The sequence below is a fragment of the Pelobates fuscus genome, chromosome 2 (genome assembly GCF_036172605.1).
Source record: "Pelobates fuscus isolate aPelFus1 chromosome 2, aPelFus1.pri, whole genome shotgun sequence".
Taxonomy (NCBI): domain Eukaryota; kingdom Metazoa; phylum Chordata; class Amphibia; order Anura; family Pelobatidae; genus Pelobates; species Pelobates fuscus.
Genome location: NC_086318.1, coordinates 175,343,926 through 175,363,841, shown reverse-complemented (window position 1 = coordinate 175,363,841; position 19,916 = coordinate 175,343,926). Strand labels below are relative to the sequence as shown.

Sequence of the window (19,916 nt, the reverse complement as noted above, 5' to 3'; positions counted from 1 at the left end):
TACAAAAAAAGAAAAAAAAGGAAATAAAATAAAATAAAATAAAATTAAAAAAAAAAAAAAAAAAATGCAAAACAGAAGGATGCTTTGATAATGGTTTTCTAATGCTGCAATTATATTGTGACCCCTTAAAAGAACACCTGACATCAATCCGCAAATTCATTGAATTTGCCAAACAATTAAGATTAATAGCTTCTCAACCACTGCAGAGCCTAATTAAAAAAGAAAGGGAGCTTAACAATTTGTTTTACAGACAGCTATGGAGCAAAAAGGTATTAGAATTCTTTCATGCAGATATGAACTCTGAACTGCATATTGCATCCTAGCAGAACTGAAATGAAAGAAAAATCACTTCCACCAATATTTTTCGACTCGTTTCTAAATAACGTGATACTGCAGAGTATATCTGTTTACATTACTTGCCTACATCATAGGGGTCTGGTAAGCTTTGTTCCATACTCTATTAGTAGTTTAGACTCTGACCTTTTTGCACACATTATTTAATTAGGAACCATGTTTTACACAAAGATGACAATAAAGTAGGCTTTTTTAACACATTATTGTGATGATTCTGCACTCTTTTAACACGTTTATTTCAGCAATACTTTTCTTAACAAAAAACATTATAACATTAATGAAATATCAGTTTATCAATGAAGCATGCAACTATTGCAGAGTAATATATATATTTTAATGCATGTATGCTGAATGAGTAACTGTATTAAAAAATGTATATGTGTATATATATATATATATATAGATGTTTTTCTTTAGTACATTTTGAAACCGCTTACCCTCCTCTGTGTTTGAGCTTTTTATCTAGGATACCATCTCTGGAAACAAGTTTATTAAAGACTAAAATTCCAATTACCATGTTGACCTGCATAATGAAAAAAACAACAATTAAGTGTTCGATAACATCATTGCTATGCATTGTAATTAATAATTGTAGTAAGGAAGTGTGGCTTTTCCTCCGCTAGTTATTTTAAACAATATCTGACATGTCACTACTGTGTGATAAATATGAATGTGACATAGATTTGGATTTTGATTGGCATTGTTTGTCTTGCGATATAGAGCACATGAGTAATATTGACTGAGATTGATGCTACTGAAAGTGTTTGACTGAAATCCCATTTGAAGACATATGGTAACAGCTATGTCTACAAAGAGAGATCTGAGTCTCTTTTTAATTTTAGTTTGACTGATAAAAGCTTTTAAAAATCTTTTTCCTGACATAAGATTTTTCAACCAAACTTACTGTCACTTAAAACAGAATCCTTTCAGAGTTCCGATAACTACTCTTCTTTAAACAATAGTTTTACATTGATGCCCCAGTGATATAATACTTACCTTCACATGCTGCATGTTTAAAATAATTACCTTTCCCCTCACTTCTAGGGAGACCTATGGATAAGATTTTTTAATGATAAGATGAAAACCCAAGAATTGTGTTGACACCCATAGACAAAATGGTGTGGATTTTTAAATTTAATTCCATTTTTCATAAATACATATTTAGTAAATACACATTATAAATACATATTTATTAAATATAAGGAAAAAGTAAACACATGTGGAAAGTGATAGATCCCATTTAAAAATGTACATTATAAAAAACGTACCGACAAATAAAAAGGCCAGTAATTAAAGGACAATATTTTGTTAGCAATACAAACCTGTATTCCTAAGGTTATAGTGCCCTATTCCCTATTTAGATGGAGGGTCTACCGAATTGCGATATAAATAATAAAAAAAATAAAGGTGTTATTTACCATTTTCTCCAATGCTAAGACTCCCTCAGGGCTGCTGCCCACTCCACCTTCGGCAACGTCATCCTGGAGGCTCTCCTGGAGGCCTATGGTCCAATTCAATGCTCCTCACAAAGGAGCATTGGATATGTGATGTGCATGCATGGTGACTACTAAGCATGCATCCAATTAAATGCTTCTCATAAGGAAGCACTGAATTCAATGCATTTATATGACCTGCATTTGATCACATGACCAAGTTTCACTTGGTTGTTGCATAGGAAGCGTTTCTAGTTGCAGCAGTGTAACAGCCATTAAAATTGTGTTTAACCCTTCAACTAACCTTGCCATAGCTACAAAAAAGTAATGTTTTACATTGAACAATTAAAACTACAGGGACACTGTAACCTAGACCACTTCACTGGGAGGTCTGGGTGCATTTAGTGTTTGTTTAAGCTTGCCATTGCCCTACTTTACCTATACATGTATAAAGTTGTTAACATATGTGTGATCCCCTAGAACTCTGTTAACAATGTATGCAAAATTTCTATATTTCTTCACTGATCCGCAGTTATGCCCCTTCTCTGTCTCTCCGATCTCCCCGTGACCTTCTCCTGTCTGCTGCTCGCACCCGTACAGACAACTCACACTTGCAGGACTTCTTGCAGGTGTCTCCTTTCCTTTGGAATAGCCTGCCTACGACTATTGAGCTCTCCCGAAGTCTTAAATCATTTAAAAAGTGCCTCAAAACCCATCTCTTTAGGAAAGCCTCCCAGAGTAACCTCTACCTCACATACCTGTCCCTTGCTCTCTCCTAAAGGGCAGCACTCTATTCTCTCCTCCATCTCTGCTTCACTCCGCCTTATTTGATTGCTACCTCCTGTCCTGTTGGGTTTTACACCCTACCTCCTATAGACTGTAAGCTCGTTTGAGCATGGCCCTCTTTTACCCATTGTTCCTGTAAGTTTTTGTAATTGTCTCATTTATTGTTAAATTTCCCCCTTTGATAATACTGTAAAGCGCTAGGGAATTTGCTGGCCCTATATAAATGCCAGTAATTATAATAATAATAATAATAATAATAATAATAATACAATTTCAAATGGTTCTCTACATCATAGCTGCAAACCCACAAAAAGTACATAATAATCGTGAACTATTTTTCATACATTACAAAGTTAGCTTTTTTAATTCCTCATCAAAATTTTAACAGGCTTGCCAGCTGTCACTATCCCCAAAAATGCAAGATCTATAAAAATGAACTAATACAAAATAAACTTTGGTTTATATTGCTAGTTCACCTCTTGAAATGTCTGTTTTATATCTTGAAGGCTCCGATGTTGATTAAATTATGCCAAAATTATTAAAATACTTGTGATTTCTTGACCTCATTCAATAATTATAATTTGTTGCTATGAAAAAAATTAAGAAGTAATGCAGCATAAGTGTTATGATTTCTCTTCGACAGCAAAGACTCATGATGATGGAAAATCAAAATGATACAGTTTTAAAGTGAACCTTTTTGTGGATAACATGTTCGCCTTCAGATTTGGCATACATTTTGTCCATACAAATCAACAGCAAATGGATAATTACATGAATATCCCTTCCTGCACATACAGTATGGCAGCTTAGAGTGGAAAGAGTTGCTTCCTGTCCAAGCAGATGCAATCAGCATGCCACAATTGCTAGCATATGACTGCATACAAGGATTTGTGTGATGCGTCATGTTGCACATGCAACTGCTCTTGGCCGCTTAAAGAGACACTCTGAACCCCCAAAGCACTTTAGCTTGCCGAAAAGCTTTTTGTGTAAAGAGTGTGTCCTATATTTTTCATTTTGCAAAAATTGCATATTTCAATAGAAATGTACACTTTTATAAATGAGCCTTGTTACACCCCTCTGTCTGTCAAGCAGACAACAGGTCCCATTACTTCCTGGTTTAGCTCAATGGAGTTAAAATCAAAAGATAACAATTGCTCAGAGCACCTGCTTTGCAAAGACTTCTCATTGCGCTGCATTGGAAAGTCTGTGATTGGACAGTCACAGATAGTCTGGGTGGGGTTAGAAGGGGACAGCTTGCAAAAGCAGCAGACCAGAGAACTACAGGTTTCACAAGCTGTTTTTAGATATGAATAAAACATGCATAAGTAAATCCATGCATGTTTTCACTTAGAGATCATCTATTTAACAGTGATTTTTATTTAGTTCGTATTTGGGAAGTGGAGTGTCTCTTTAAATGTAGTTTATAGATACTATATCAATGACATAGTGGTAAAACCCAAGTAGACAAAAAAGAAAATCGTAGGATACAATATACATTTTTTGTCCTTTAAATTTCCAGTATAGGACAGTTTTTCAATTTAATACAGAAATCTTTAATGTTTGATTTGATTTACTTGTAAAACACAATTGAAATATGGGATATAGGTACAAAAAAGCAATATTTCTAAGTGCGGCAACTTAGATTTACCATTTAACATTCCACAATGCGACTGCTTAGAATACAGTCCCGGAGATTTTATCTCCAGCCAAAAGCTTACTAGCTCCTGAGCCGAAAATATAAATAATCTATACTACATTGCATAGATATATCATGAGAATTTACTAAATATCTGCTTGAAGCAGGTATATGTGGGAATGCATATACATATATACATATATACATATATACATAAACACATAAACACATAAACACACACACACACACACTTCTTTTACAAATGATACATTATTCACATTCTGAGAACCGTTAAAGCATCATTTGTAGCAAGTGCAATTGATTCTTTCTTTTCTATTCATCTAAACACACACACACATGCACACACACACACACACACACACATATGTGCTGTAAAACATATATACAGTATATAATATTTCTATTGTGTATACATTTTGCAGTACACAGATTGGCTCCATTTTATCTGATTTGTTTTCTTGAATCTTTTGCCGTTAACAAAACTTGGCCGAGCTGAGCCACCATACTGCTGGAATTCAGCCATCCTAAAAAATGTTTTATATTCACCAGGGGTGATTTGGGATACAGAAATCCACTGTTCACAAGTCTACTTGTTTTTCACACCAAGATAGAAGGATGCTACTCTATTGTCAAGGTACTTAAAATGCTAAAATCATCCAAGTGTAAAAAATAGCATTGCATGTGGCTTTGTATATATTTTAAATTGCAAACTATAGCATTACCTAGACAAACCTGCATTCCTAATACTACAGTGCCCCCCACTAGCCAATCCATTTGCCAAAAAAATAGTAAAAAAATGGTTTTATCATAGCTTTTTTCCAGCGCAGTGATTTCCTCAAGCCTCTAGACCAGGCTTTCCCAAAATCCGGCCCTCCAGATGTTGCTGAACTAAACTCCCATCATTCTCAGCCTATCTATTTCATTCATAGAATCATGGGAGTTGTAGTTCAGCAACATCTGGAGGGCTGGAGTTTGGGGAAGCCTGCTCTACTCTCAACCTCCCATGACATCCATCGCTGGTCTAATTCAAAGATCCTCATAGCAGAGCACCGGGGACCTTATGAACAAGCACCTTGTTTGCATCCCAATGGTTTCCTATGATCTACAATGTCATGTGACGAGTTCAACTTCTATGACAGCCACTAGAGGCTTGTTTAATCCTTCAAGGTAAATATTACCCTTTCTGCAAAATTGCAATGTTTTACCTTAATAAATTAAACATACAGGTCCACTTAAACCACACCAAATCACTGAGATGAAGTGGTTTGGGTGACTATTGTGGTCCTTTTAAATACTATTTTGAGAATGTTTCTTAAGTTCATATGCATGATGTTTTGCATAGAATTTTAATTTGAACCGACTTGTATCAGCAAACTACCATAAAGACAACACGAGAGAGAGATCAGTAACATAATGGTGCAGTTTACCAAAACAACAGCAGCCGCAGGTCCAACAAAAGCATAGAGTAGCCCTCCTTCAAGTGATAGCCAGCAACTAGAATGCAAATGAAAAAGATGGCAAAAGAAACAAAATGCAGTCAGAAAATAAGATAAATGATCAATCAAAACAACAACAAACTAGATTTTATTTCCGGTGCTCACAAATGCATAATTTAACTACGTAACCATCTAAAACATCACTTGCATTTTTGCAAAGTCCCCAAAGTGACATGTCAGCTAGGTTGAGGTGCAGGTGGAGGAACGGTAAGGAAGATACCCACCTGCAGTTATGCATCAGTGCTGCCATCAAGTACCTCAAGTCAACTATTATCTTTGTTTGTGTTGTACTATAATAGGAAAGGTTATGGCCATTGACAGTCTAGGCTGTGATCATTTTTTTAGTTTTCTTGCTGCACATTGCCTTCTGACAAAATGGCAACATACAGTGTTTAGTATGTTTTAATAGGCAGCCTGGTTTTGTTACTATGGTATATTGCTAAATATTATATAGTATTATAGTAAATAGTATATTGGCATTATGTGTAAACTATGCTATTAAACTGGTGTTTAGTGAGATCACAATGATCAACTGCTCGCTCTTTAAGAAATGAGAGTTTACTGCACCAACATAACTAAAATCACTTGTGCTATTAGACATATCTGCATAGATGGACCAGTTGTGATGGGGCATTTGAAGTCATGTGTGCATCTGATTGTGGCATATAGATACTTAAAGATTTCCCCAAAACATGTTACAAGTTATCAGCTAATATCACATTCCTTTACTCTATGATTCATAGAATATTTTGCTGCTTAGTTCCCTTTACTGCATGCATATTGTTACAAATTTAACAGGTGCTTACTGTTTGGAGAAAGAAAAAAATGGAAGGGAATCAAAGAAAGGTAAGAAAGAAAGAAAGGAAGGAAGGAAGGAAGGAAGGAAGGAAGGAAGGAAGGAAGGTGAGGGAAGGGAAGGTAGGAGGGAGGGAGGAAAGAAGGAAGTAAGGAAGGAGAAGGATGGAGGGTGGGAGGGCAGGAGGGAGGAAGGAAGGAAGGGTAGGAGGGAGGAAGGAAGAAAGGAAGAAATGGAGGAAATAAGAAAGGGAGGAAGGAAGGAAATGTTAGAGGCATAGAAACTTTAGAGCAATGTAATTATGCTATGATTTGGTAGTCTGAAACCTTGTTTTTATAAAGAATTTCCTGTAAAATGAATGAATTCATTAATTCCATTGATTGTATCATTATACATCAAATGCTTCCAACTGTTGATGATGTTTTTTTTTTCTTTATGTATGCTGTCTTTCTCACTGACCCACCAATACTAATGAAAGCAAACATTCTTTTATGTGTATACAACAGAGTATACCTACAGACAGCTGTGGATGCTTATGTATATACATCAGTAGATTCGATTAAATTGCATTAAATTGAGTAAATGTGGCAAATTCAGAGCTTTCTGAAACACTTGGTAAATGTTCTCTATAGAACAGTATAGGAACTGGATCATTTATTTCCTATCTCGTATCTATGTTAATCAATGAAGGATTAAATGAGCAAACATCTTCAAAACATTAGAAGCCAAATAAGAGAGTTTGGCCACTTGACTTACTAGTGTGAGGTTCCATAGCCTTTTGCTTTGGTGAAGCCCATTGATATAGCGACTACTAACGCTGGTAAACCTGGAGGAAACATTAATAAAGGTTAGAAGATTCCAAAATATGCATACAATATAATTCTCACATACAATGTACTAAAGAGTGATCTCTATTCAGTTTGGATACAAAAAATATTAGTGACTTGTTAAACAGGGATGGGTATATTTTATTACAAATCTGCACTGTCAGCAAAAATGGATAGGTGCATTGCAAAATTGCCTTAAGCTGTCTGGAGAACAGAGCTTTAACACAGTGACCCAGCAACTAGTTGCCAAGCTCCTCAGCCTCTGGGCAAAACCTAGGAATTTCATCTGTTGTACATAAAAAAAAAAGATGATCCATGATCTGTGCATACGAATAAGTTTAATTAGAAAACATTTGGCATGGATAATTATTTGATGCTCTAATTGTTGTGTGTGTGTGTGTGTGTGTGTGTGTGTGTGTGTTTAAATGGTGTAACCATTTTGCAGTGAAGTCCTTAATAGTGATATATTGCAATATTATAAAACAAATTCTGCAGACACTGCAGGAATTCAGATTAATAAAATGTAGCAGTCATTGTTTGCCTGCTATGCAATGCTTTACTTTAGATAATTCATTAACCCTCTCAGTGAAGTAAAGGTGTATGTTACTAACCCGCATGACTATCAAGAAGCAGATCATCTATATGCCAGAAAAGAATCATTTATGGTGCAGTACATTTTTCAAATGCTGTACAACTTCAGCTGTGGATAAATTACTTAAAGGGTTGCTAGGTTACCACAGCTTTTTTCCATGTGTCTGTTTTTCTCTCTGTTCTAAAAACATAAACTAATCATGCAGCTATTTTAGCCCGTCCTTCTATTCCAACAGGAAAGATTTTAATGTAACTATTTTACATAACAAATAGTCAGTGTATTTATGCTGTGCATATAGCAAACAATATATCATGTAAAAATGAATTTCCTATTCCAAGGACTTATATTTTTTTGTTTTTTCGTTCTTTGAAATAATTATGAAAGGTCAGCATGCTATATCTCCTTGATATATTTTGTATTTCTGCTCGCAAATGTGTATTTTTATTTTCCTTTTAACATAAAAGGGTCGTTTCAAAAATGTCAAATTGGCAATTTACATCGAAATAACACATCGTGATAGGATCAACATCAGTAAAAATTAGAGAACACTAGAAAGCACCTTAAAATATTTTTGCTTATAGAAGCTCAGATTATTCTTTCCAGACCTTTAAGATCCTTCTATTTAAATGTATGCATGTCCCTCATTAATTAAAACAAACATGGCTATTGCTATTTCTGTAGTTCAATGTGCTAATGCAACTTTATTTTACTAGAAGATATACTTGCAAGCCAGGTTTCAGCCATCTGAAAAAGAATATTTAACCTACAATGTCCTTGTTCTTAATCTTTTTAGAATAATATGTACATGCCGCTGAGTTATTGAATTTAGCGACCATTTAATCTCAAATTATATGGATTAAAAACTCACTTTACATAAATATACATTGTTTTAGTAAGATAGCAAGTGGATGTTTAGATTAAAGGATAAACTTAAAGGGACACTAAAATTTCCAAAACAACTTTAGCTTAATAAAGCAATTTATGTGTGTAGATCATGCCCCTGAAGTTTCACTGATCAATTCTTTGCCATTTAGGAGTTAAATCACTTTTGTTTTTGTTTATGCAGCCCTAGCCACACCCCCACTGACTGTGATTGACAGAGCCTGCATGAAAGCAAAATGGTTTTATTTTCAATCAGATGTAACTAACTTTAAACGTTTTTATCTCCTGCTCTGTAAATTGAACTTTAATTACATACAGGAGGATACTGCGGGGTCTAGCGAGCTATTAACAGAGCAGGAGATAAGACATTTTAAATTAAATAGAATTTGCAATAAAGGAAGTGCAAACATTGGATGACTCTTTACAGGAAGTGTTTAGGAAGGTTGCGTAAGTCACATGCAGGGGAGGATTTAATGGCAGAGAATTTAAAAGTTAAATCATTTTAACATGCAGGGGCATGATCTATACACCAAAACTGCTTCAATAAGCTAAAGTTATTTGGGTGACTATAGTGTCCCTGTAAACACTATAACTGAAGATTGCTTTCTTCTCCTGTAACACAACCATCAGAAATAGACCGGTTGTGTTGTAGCCACAAAACATAAGGATAAACATGCAATCCCGAAATACCTAGTGTATGGATACACATCAGGAGCTATGAGAAGACTCCACACAGGAAAGATTCTGCACAGATGAATGGTCTGGATCCCTTCCAATGTTCCAATACTTTTATATGTAGATTTGATGTTATCTCAGAAAAAGATTTCCTATACCCCCTTTTATATAATAACATAAATGATTCGGAGGATTCTGCTCTGCTTTTATCCTTGTTGGTTATCTACTTCAAAGACTTCAAATTAATCAAGTAACCTTCTAATTTTACATGCATCATTCACTTAAGAATAAAACCCATTGCGCCATATTTAAGTCTCGGTTAATGCACTCTGCCCATTGTGCATCCAATTTCTATCTAATTTCTTTTAGCTTCATTACTCTTTTTCTCAAACTGGGTATATATTAACTGGTCTGCTGCAAATGAAATATTGTAGCAAAAGGATGTGTTTTTTTAATCATGCGAATGGGATGCCATTCGTTTCTTTTTATCTGTACCATTTCTTTTAGTTGTGACCATAATTTAAATATAGTTATCTTTTCATTGACGGAAAACCCAAATAACATATGTGGTCAATGGGGTTCTTGGTAAATTTACACAAGACAGAACAAAAGGGATAAATTGAGTGGTGAGTATGGGGAACATGTACATCTGGTAGTGGGTTGTAAAAGAATTAAAATGAAGGAAGAAAATGGAGAAATGCTCAGTCTGCAGAGAGGAAGGTGGCAGGAATAGAAATATGCTCCAACTTCTCTAAAAAATACAGTCTATTAAGTAGATAGATAGATAGATAGATAGATAGGTAGATAGATAAATAGATAACTGTTATGCATCACCTGCATATCTGAAGTTGGACTTTAAGAAGTCCCTCTTGGGCATAGGACATCGAGAAATTATGTTTCCACAACTATCCCAGAGTTCCCAGTTTGACATACAAATATGCACAGACAGGCATTGTGTTTCAAGGTCCAACCTGAGATATGCAGCTGATGCACAACAGTAATTTCAAAATTTGCATGCTAGAGTGGGAGTTTTCTCTTATCCACCACAAACCTAGAAATATACATATACGTTACACAAAAAAAAGTTGTGTTTAAAAGAGTGCCCATTACTATAGGTATCTGCAAAAATGCAGTATGAAGACTGAAACACAAAAACTATCTGTGCTTGTTGGGGAACTCTGAGGTAATTGTAAAAATACAATTTCTCAAAATTTCTAAGCACAAGAAGAACTTCTCAGGCCAACTTTACACATGCAGGTAATGCATAACTTTGCATTTGCAGTGGAGATGTATGGCCTCACTACAATCTTTTTGGTATCTAGTTGTATGCGTTTAGACTTCAACTTCCAAACCAGATCTGGAGCTATGCTGATGAGACCCACAAGTGCAAAACTAAAGTCTACGGCTGGTTTCTGGTCACTGATACTTTTGAATCATAGCCCATGAATTATTATTTTTTTTTTTTTTTTTTAAAAGCTGTATCTAAAACAGTGTCCACAGCTAGGGGTATCTGCAGTATGAAATCTGAACATCATAACATTATTTCGACATCTGCAAGATGACATTTTGCTTTTAAAAGAGACTTTATAAAATACCATGAGTTTCCATTACTGGGAAGTTGTTGAGAATGATCTGATAAAGATGCACTTTTGACAGGAATGGAATCTTTGCTTTGCTTTTCACTATATCTCTGGTATATATTTGTAGTACAATGTTTTCAAATGAAGGATTGAAAGGGCACATATGGGATTGATGCATTACATTGCTAAGGATCCTCCATGATATAGAATGCATTCGCTTAGCTCCGAATGCTGAAAGGTCAGTGATAATAAAATCATATGTAATAGAATGAACTTCAGAACGAAATGTAGCATTCGGCTTTTGAAACCATCAACAGACAAATAGGAAAATATAGAAGACCATGTAAGACAAAAATATCATAGCACATTATTATACAAAGAAAATGCTTTCAACTAAATTACACACAAAGAAATGTGTAGTAATCTAGTCTTTAAATGAAAGATTTACAGCTTGAATTGTTTCTTTTCCATTACAGTGTTGCTTTGGGGCTTTGGGCTGCTATGTACAGTTTACAACTAAATAGCGTGAGAGTTTAAAATGGCATATATTATTAATAGGATAAATGCAATGACTGAAATGGAAATATAATGATATATATTCTTAGACATACCCCAACCAAGACAAAGAAAACGTTTTCTTATGACCCGTGTTCTAATTTTCCCTGTTACCGCCATATAGGACTGCCAAGCTTCCGTCAAAACCCAGCAGAACGAAGCCAGGAAAAAAAAGTGTAGGAAGGCTGTAGTCATGGTGCAAATATTCTAAGGAAACACAAAAAAAATGTACATTATTAGAAATAGTATTTAATCATTTATTTATACAGTAACATAATTATCTGGAGGCCATGTGACTGAGTAGACAAATTCAAACAAATGATCGTAGCCTCCTTTTAGCCTCCAGGCTTGCACGGGTGAGTAACATTTAGGCCTGTCTAGTAGCGTAGTACTTGAGACTTAGAGTCCGGCTTGTATACTATGTATTATATAAAAGATAGTATACACACTGTACAAAATGAAAAATCATTCAGGCCCTTGTAGCTATATTTGGGAGAGATTTATAAAAGTAAAATAGGTGCTATTATAGGTGCAAATTACTACAACTTAAATTCGTTTCCACTAGTTGCTTGTTATATAGTTGTTTGCCCAGAATAACCATTTTTTTTTGCCGTGATAAAACTTCCCCATAAAGCGTATGGCTCTGAGCTGTTAGAGCTAAACAAAAGCATTTGATGACATTGTATAAAGTTACATTAATATACATTAATATAAACATAATCTATGAAAACTAAATCAGTTCCGAAAATTCTAAATCAGTTGGCTTTTCTATATTTTGCAGTAAACGTTTCTACTACTTAAGACAAAAGACATTAACGAATATTGTTTACCAATATTATAGTTATTTAAATGACTTATATATGTTATATTCTTTGCTTCATAAAAGTGTTTCTTTACACAGCTGCAAATAAGCACCTTCCACATCATTTAATTCAAGTGTAGATTTTTGTAAGCAGCATTAATGGAAAACTCCAATGGGTTTTATTTATTTAAATTTTTTTAAACAATTTAATATATACCTCCAAAGAAAACATGCATGCATTTATTCCTGCATTTTTTTTCATTGGAATATATCTAAAGCAGCCTGCAAAATCTGCAGCCTTTGCCTGCCCTTCCATTCTTCCTCAACCCAAACTTTCTGCAGTTGTCCAATCGCTGGCTTCCCAACACAGTGCAATGATAAGCCTTTAATTGCCTCCCTCTTGAGGTTAGTTCCCATGAACTATACAACCCGGAAGTAATAGGATCTTTTGTCTGCCTGAATACCATGATGTAACAAGAATAATTTACAAATGTGCTAATTTCTTTTGAAATATACACTTGTATGAAAAAGAGGACACTCTCTTCACACATAAAGCATTTCTGCAAGCCAAACGTGCATTAGGTGGTTGTAGTGTTCCTTTAATAGTTTCCTAGTATGCACACATATCACAGCTTATTTTGTATAACACACTGATCAGCCACATAACACTTTAAGAGGTCTTGTGGAGTCCATGCCTCTATGCATCAGAGCTGTTTTGGCAGCACAATGCAGATCTACACGATATTAAGCAGGTGGTTTTAATGTTGTGGCTGATCGATGTATTAAACACTCATCTATTATAAAAAAAAAGACTTTCAAACATAATAGCAATCATTTTCTTTCAGCGTAGGGAGAATATATAACTTTAAAAATGGAAGCAATTGTGCAGAACTGTTTCTTTACAAGACACCTGTAGAGTCAAGCCAGTCATTTATTTCTGTTATAAACTGATATTTTGGATGACTTGAGAACACATGAGAACCTACAGCAACTCAATCAGCCAAATTTAGAGTTTATAACAAAACGTATGGATCACGCATGGGGTGCGCAAATTTTGAGAGCGTTTAGAGCCAGTCAGTTTTTCTATGTCATACAATATTCTGTTAACGTTAAACTACTATTCTTTCAGCGCTTTCCACATATATCTCAAACAAACATATATCTCCTCACAAAACCCGAAAACGACCTCTACATCTACTCCTGTATGTCATACATATTTTGTTACAATTAAATGTTTATCTTATTTCCTATTGTAGAGCACTATGGCATATGTTGGCACTATATAAGTAGTTGTAATTGTATCTCTACAGAACACTCTAGTTCCCTGGGCACTGATAGGCATGCAATACCACCTCCCCTGCTGATGGGAACTCCTACAAGAAAGCTCTGGTTAGTGCCACGGACCTACGCACATCAGCTTGCTCACCCTGCTCATTGTCTAACATCGCTCAGCTGAAGCTCTTAACCAATGAGCGAGGTCATACATGGCTGGGCTTGGCTCAATGGCAGATGTTTCTGGTGACAGCCTCGTGAAAATTAACCCCCTCCCTATGCAATATACAATGCCTCAGGGAGGTCCTGCAGCCTCCAGGCATCCATAGTGTGCCTCTGTAGTAACTCTGCTGTTCAAAACACCGTCAGTATGTGAGTTGTGAGGGGCGGCTGTTGTGGGCTTAGAGAAGCTCCTAATTGTATCCTTCACTAAAGTTGTGCCATCGGTGCCCAAAGGACTCCAATAACGGTGTACTGCCAAAAAAAAAAAAAAAAATTCCAAGTCTCTGGCCAGGTGCCAGAGATTTGGATTTTTGCACCCCCATGCTGTGCTCTCTAAGGACGCTGCCTGTGCCGCCTTATGGATGCACCGGCCCTGACTCTTGGTTGCTCATTGTGGACTCTACAAAATACCAATGTAAAACAAACAAAATGACTTTGTGATCCATTGCCCAGCTAGCATGGTATAGTGGCCTTAATTTAAAAATCTCTCCATACAATCCAATACTTAGCAAATAATTTATCTACAAAAGTCATGGTTAGAATCTATTGGAATTTTTGTAAACAAATTATTTGGAAAGTTTTCCAAACAGTAATGAATCATTTGAAAAGCTTATTAAATCAAAGTCAATGTAATATAAATCTCCACAGTACACCACTGTAACACAGGAGATATGAAAATGACTAAACACCATTTTTTTTTCCCAAGTAAACTTAGACATAGTGGATTTATGATTTCAAATCTAAGATGACATCTGCTAAAAGTTAAATTACATTTTAAAACTAATCACTTACACAATGATATAGTCTAAGCATTTTGGCAAAAAAAAGAAACAAGTGGATTTCATGATATGTTTTGATTGGTTAAATGCAAGAATTTGAAGGTAACAAATACAAAACAAATAATGGATGGTATAAGGAGTGAGGGTGGGTTTAACCCCTTAAGGACCGGCCTGTTTTTGCGATGTTTGTACGTTAAGGACCAGAGCAGTTTTAACACTTTTGTGGTGTTTGTGTTTAGCTGTAATTTTCCGCTCTCTCATTTACGGTTCCCATACAAGTTATATATTGTTTTTTTCACGACAAGAAGGGCTTTCTTTACATACCAGTATTTATATTATGTCATATATTGTATTTAAAAAAAATAATAAAATATGGTTAAAAATAAAAAAAAACCCATGTTTTTGGACTTTTACTTGAAAAATCTTTTACTTATCTACAAAAGCTAATGAAAAAAAACTGCTAAATAGATTCAAAATGTTGTCCCGAGTTTAAAAACACCCAGTGTTTACATGCTTCATTGCTTTTTTTGCAAGTTATAGGCCTATAAATACAAGTAGGAAATTGCTGTTTCAATATATATATATTTTAAATGTATCAATAGTGACATTGTTACACCGTTATCTGTCATAAATCCCCGAAACACACCTAACATGTACATATTTTTTAAAGTAGACAACCCAGGGTATTCAAAATGGGGTATGTCCAGTCTTTTTTAGTAGCCACCTAGTCACAAACACTGGCCAAAGTTAGCATTTATATTTGTTTGTGTGTTAAAAATGCAAAAAACGCTAACTTTGGCCGGTGTTTGTGACTAAGTGGCTACTAAAAATGGCTGAACATACCCCATTTGCAATACCTTGGGTTGTCTTCTTTTGCAAATGGTATGCCATCATGGGGCTAATTCTCATTCCTTGGCTACCATACGCTCTCAAAGGCAAACTAACCAATCTGACAAATTTCAATAAAAAAAAAAAGTAAAATCAAGCCTTATATTTGACCCTGTAACTTTCACAAACACTATAAAACCTCTACATGTGGGGTACTGTTATACTCAGGAGACTTCGCTGAACACAAATATTAGTGTATCAGAACAGTAAAATATATCACAGCAATAATATCCTCAGTGAAAGAGCTGTTTGTGTGTGAAAAATGCAAAAAACTTCACTTTCACTGACAATATCATCGCTGTGATATGTTTTACTGTTTTGAAACACTAATATTTGTGTTCAGCGAAGTCTCCCGAGTAAAACAGTACTCCCATGTACAGGATTTAGGGTGTCATAGAAAGTTACAGGGTTAAACACAGTGCTAGCAAATTAAATTTTCTGGACTTTTGGCCTGGGTTGGCAGGCAGGTCCCTCAAATTGCAATCATTAAAATTACTTAATTAGGTAAAAATATTACATAAATATGCAAGTAGAATTTTAATATATATACATATTTATATATTTGACGTCTACGTGTATATTTATGAAATTATTTATGTAATTATGTATGTGGACATATGTATATTTCGTATTATTTTTATTTATTTATTTATACATAGATATATATATCATTACATTCTAAGTGTATTTTGATATAAATATATATACATCAATATCAAAATACTGTTAGAATAAAATTGAATATATATATATATATTTATTTTTTAATTATTAAAAATTATTTTTATTTTTTGTTATTTATTTTTATTAACATATTATTTGTATTTTATAATAATATATATATACACCATATATATAGTTATTATATATATTGTATATATTCGTGTGTAATTTAAATATAAGTGTATTTTTATATTAATATACGTATATATATAAATATAAAAATACACTTAGTGTGACATTATATATATGATATATATACATATATTATATATAGGTATATATAGATATAATACATGTATATATAGCATATATATATACACATATTATTTATTTTTTTTACATTGATTTTTTTTTTTTTACACTTTATTTTATGATTTTACAGATGCAGGGAGACTGCCTGTCAGCACAGACAGTCCCCCTGCAGGCAGATACACAGACCCCTATTGCGGTCATGTGATCGAGTGATCACATGGCCGTGGGGTCCTGATCTGCCGAGGGGGGACTGCCCGGGCAGACAGGCAGTCCCCCTGGACCGGGAGGAGAGCTGATCGCCGCCGTGGGCGTTCAGGACCGTCAGCGGTCCAAACGCACGTTTTACCGCTGACGGTCCTGAACCGTCAGCGGTCCTTAAGGGGTTAAATGTGGAAGGTGGGAGGGGACACAAACGCTTCCTTCTGCAGGATATGTCTGCAAGGAAGAAGCTAAATTACGTCCATTGTCAGTGAGCACTGCGTGTTGACGATAGACACATTTTTGCACAGAATTGACATTTGTCAGTCAGGAACAGAGTTCTGGGCTACCAAAGTCACTTTTGCCGCTGTTGCAACCAGTGTAAATATCTCTGGATGTACAGTAATTCAAGCAAAATCGCTGCACATACAGACTCCTACCAATAATTACATTTGCAGGGTTAAGGGACTAGGGACACTGCACCCAGACCACTTCAATGAGCTGAAATGTTCTGGGTGCCCATAGTGTCCCTTTAATGATAATCGTAAATAATCAAAATAAATAAAAATAATAATTTCATTATTATTAGAACATTTAACAAAAAAAAATGAATCTGTTTCACTTTTCACAAAATACTATGAAGCATAAAGCTGTTTGTATTATTAATTACGGTATGTGATTAATATAACATTTTCAGTATATAAACTTAAAATTAGAATTGATGACTAGACGTCCTCCACCCAATAAAGTTTAGAAGTGATTTCAATGTTGACAATTAATGATGGGTTTTCTACAGCTATCACCTTTGAAAGAGCACACATAGCCACTAAACAAAAGGTATATATTTCCTTCTGTGGAGACCATCTGTGAATTTAATGGGAACAAAATTTAGATGCTATGCCATATCTAACAGCATTTCGTGCATAGCTGATTGATTCCATTCCTGAAGATCAAATTAGAGACAGTGAATTTCAAGTGGATTAAAATGGTATTGTAGTAAATCTGTATCCATTTCAATTCAAATGCTGATTTTTTAGTGTTGTCCTTGAAATGTCCCATCTAATCGATTTGGTATTGATTTGCACATGTTTACTATGTTTCTGATACTATTGAAGGTGATCCATCATTCCACTCTATTGACCTTAAGCACAGCTGTATTGGTCTTCTTTTTCATTTGTTGTGAATACACGTAGAATAATGTTTCTATACACACATAATGTGATTCTATCTCCCTCCCTGCTTGAACACTACTCCTTCCGTCTTTACCACTACCTATTATACTAGTCATGATGCAAATTGCCTGTGTGCATAATAACAAACATTTGATTTGCCGTCTAAACAAACTACGACGTTATTTTCCCTTTTACTGATTTCTTATTGCATTATCCCTCATCACAGGGAATGCAAAGACATTCAATTTACTAGACACATATTTTTTTTATTTTTTTTTCAGATTAAATTTTAATTGTGTTCCTATTCCAGGCATAGTTGCTAATAAAAATACAATTTCATGCATTGTTTTGGAATATACATGTTCTTAATGGAGCACTTCCAGAATGCTGTAGTGGTTATGGTGCCAGTAGACCCCGGCACTCTCCCCCGCCCCCTCCCATTGTAAGTAGTAAGATCATTCTCATCACATAATGTAAATAATCACTGCCAATGAGATAGCCCTACACTGAGGTGTTAACTTTTGGCCCCCCAGATGTTGCTGAACTACAACTCCCATGATTCCCTGGCTATCTGTTTCATTGAAAGAATCATGGGAGTTGTAGTTCAGCAACATCTGGGGGGCCGCAGGTTGGACAGGCCTGGTTTAGTGCCAAAAGTAGCTGTAACAAGGAGCAGTGCCCAAACATAAGAAATCAAACCATTGCACAATATAAATGAAAATGCCAAATATCCATGAATGGTATGAAGGTAAATCATTCTTCATCCTTCAAATTTGAGGTTTATTTATTTATTTTTTTTATTTATAAAATATTTTACCAGGAAAGATAAATTGAGATTGCTCTTGTTTTCAAGTGTGTCCTGGGTCCACAAAACATTGCATTGATACAATAGGGTACAATAAAATACAAAAACAATATTAATGCACAATATATACAAAATTTAACATAGAACAGGTAGGAAACATATAATCAACCATAACACGTGCATTCTGTTTTGAGATACGTAGAGAGGGATCTCTTAAAGGACTTTAGGCTTGGGGGAGATTTTAAAGTGTGCGGGAGGTTGTTCCATAATTGAGGTGCTCTGTAGGAAAAGGAGGATCGGGGGGTGCTTTCTTTTTGTATTGAGGTAGCCTAAATAAAGTGCTAGTACTGGATCAGAGGTTATATGAGGTGGGAACAGCTGGGGAGAGCATTCTGATCAGGTAGGGTGGGAGCTTCCCAGAAAAGCTCTTAAACATAAGACTGGAAAGATGAAGGGTGCGTCTGGATTCCAGCGACAGTCAGTTTAGTTCTTTAAGCATGTCACAATAGTGGGTCATGTAATTACATTGTAGCACAAAGCTGCAGAAGGAGTTATACAATGTATTGAGTTTATTAAGGTGGGTTTGCGGAAAACAATTAGACTATATTTACAAGATTAGGCTGGAAGAAAAAGAATGCCCACCATGGAAATATATACTGGCGATATATAAAGAAAGAGAAGATAAGTAGAATATAAAGTTGCAGCAATTTCTGAATGATCGCCTTTCTATAGTGTCTTTTCTCATGTCATGAAACTTTTTTTTAACATTTTCAATGGGAATTTTGGGCTTCACTTACACCTAATTTAGCAAGGGAAGGATTCAAATAATTGTTGGCTGTTTGATCAAGTGACCTTTCTTTACTTACTCCATAAAAAGCCATAATTTAACTACATAAACATGTTTATTGTATAGTTATATCATCATTCATGCATGTGATATCTGTTAATAAGATAAAAAGCAATAAATTAAAGGAAAGATTGCTCAAGGCATGAGAGAAAAGGTGCCCCTGAAAACAAATTATCTAAAAAATAATTGCTACATATCTGGTTCACTGCACACAGATGCATCATATCGTACAATAATTATATATATATGCAAGTACTACAACCAAGTGATACTGGTAAATAATGACTGAGTCCCACTGATAACTGAGTAACAATATCACCATA

The 19,916-nt window shown here is 35.0% G+C and overlaps 1 protein-coding gene across 6 annotated transcripts in view; it reads right to left on the bottom strand.

Annotated features, from left to right (window-relative positions):
* The window catches only part of ADGRB3 (adhesion G protein-coupled receptor B3), an 880,860-nt gene that overhangs the window by 125,420 nt on the left and 735,524 nt on the right, over window positions 1–19,916 (bottom strand). For all 6 annotated transcript variants that reach the window (XM_063442965.1, XM_063442970.1, XM_063442966.1 and 3 more), the window contains 4 exons: window positions 11,690–11,840; window positions 7,279–7,348; window positions 5,658–5,724; window positions 792–877 (listed from right to left, as the gene is read on the bottom strand). In XM_063442965.1, coding sequence (XP_063299035.1) covers window positions 792–877; window positions 5,658–5,724; window positions 7,279–7,348; window positions 11,690–11,840 — 374 coding nt within the window. The remainder of the gene's footprint in view (window positions 1–791; window positions 878–5,657; window positions 5,725–7,278; window positions 7,349–11,689; window positions 11,841–19,916) is intronic.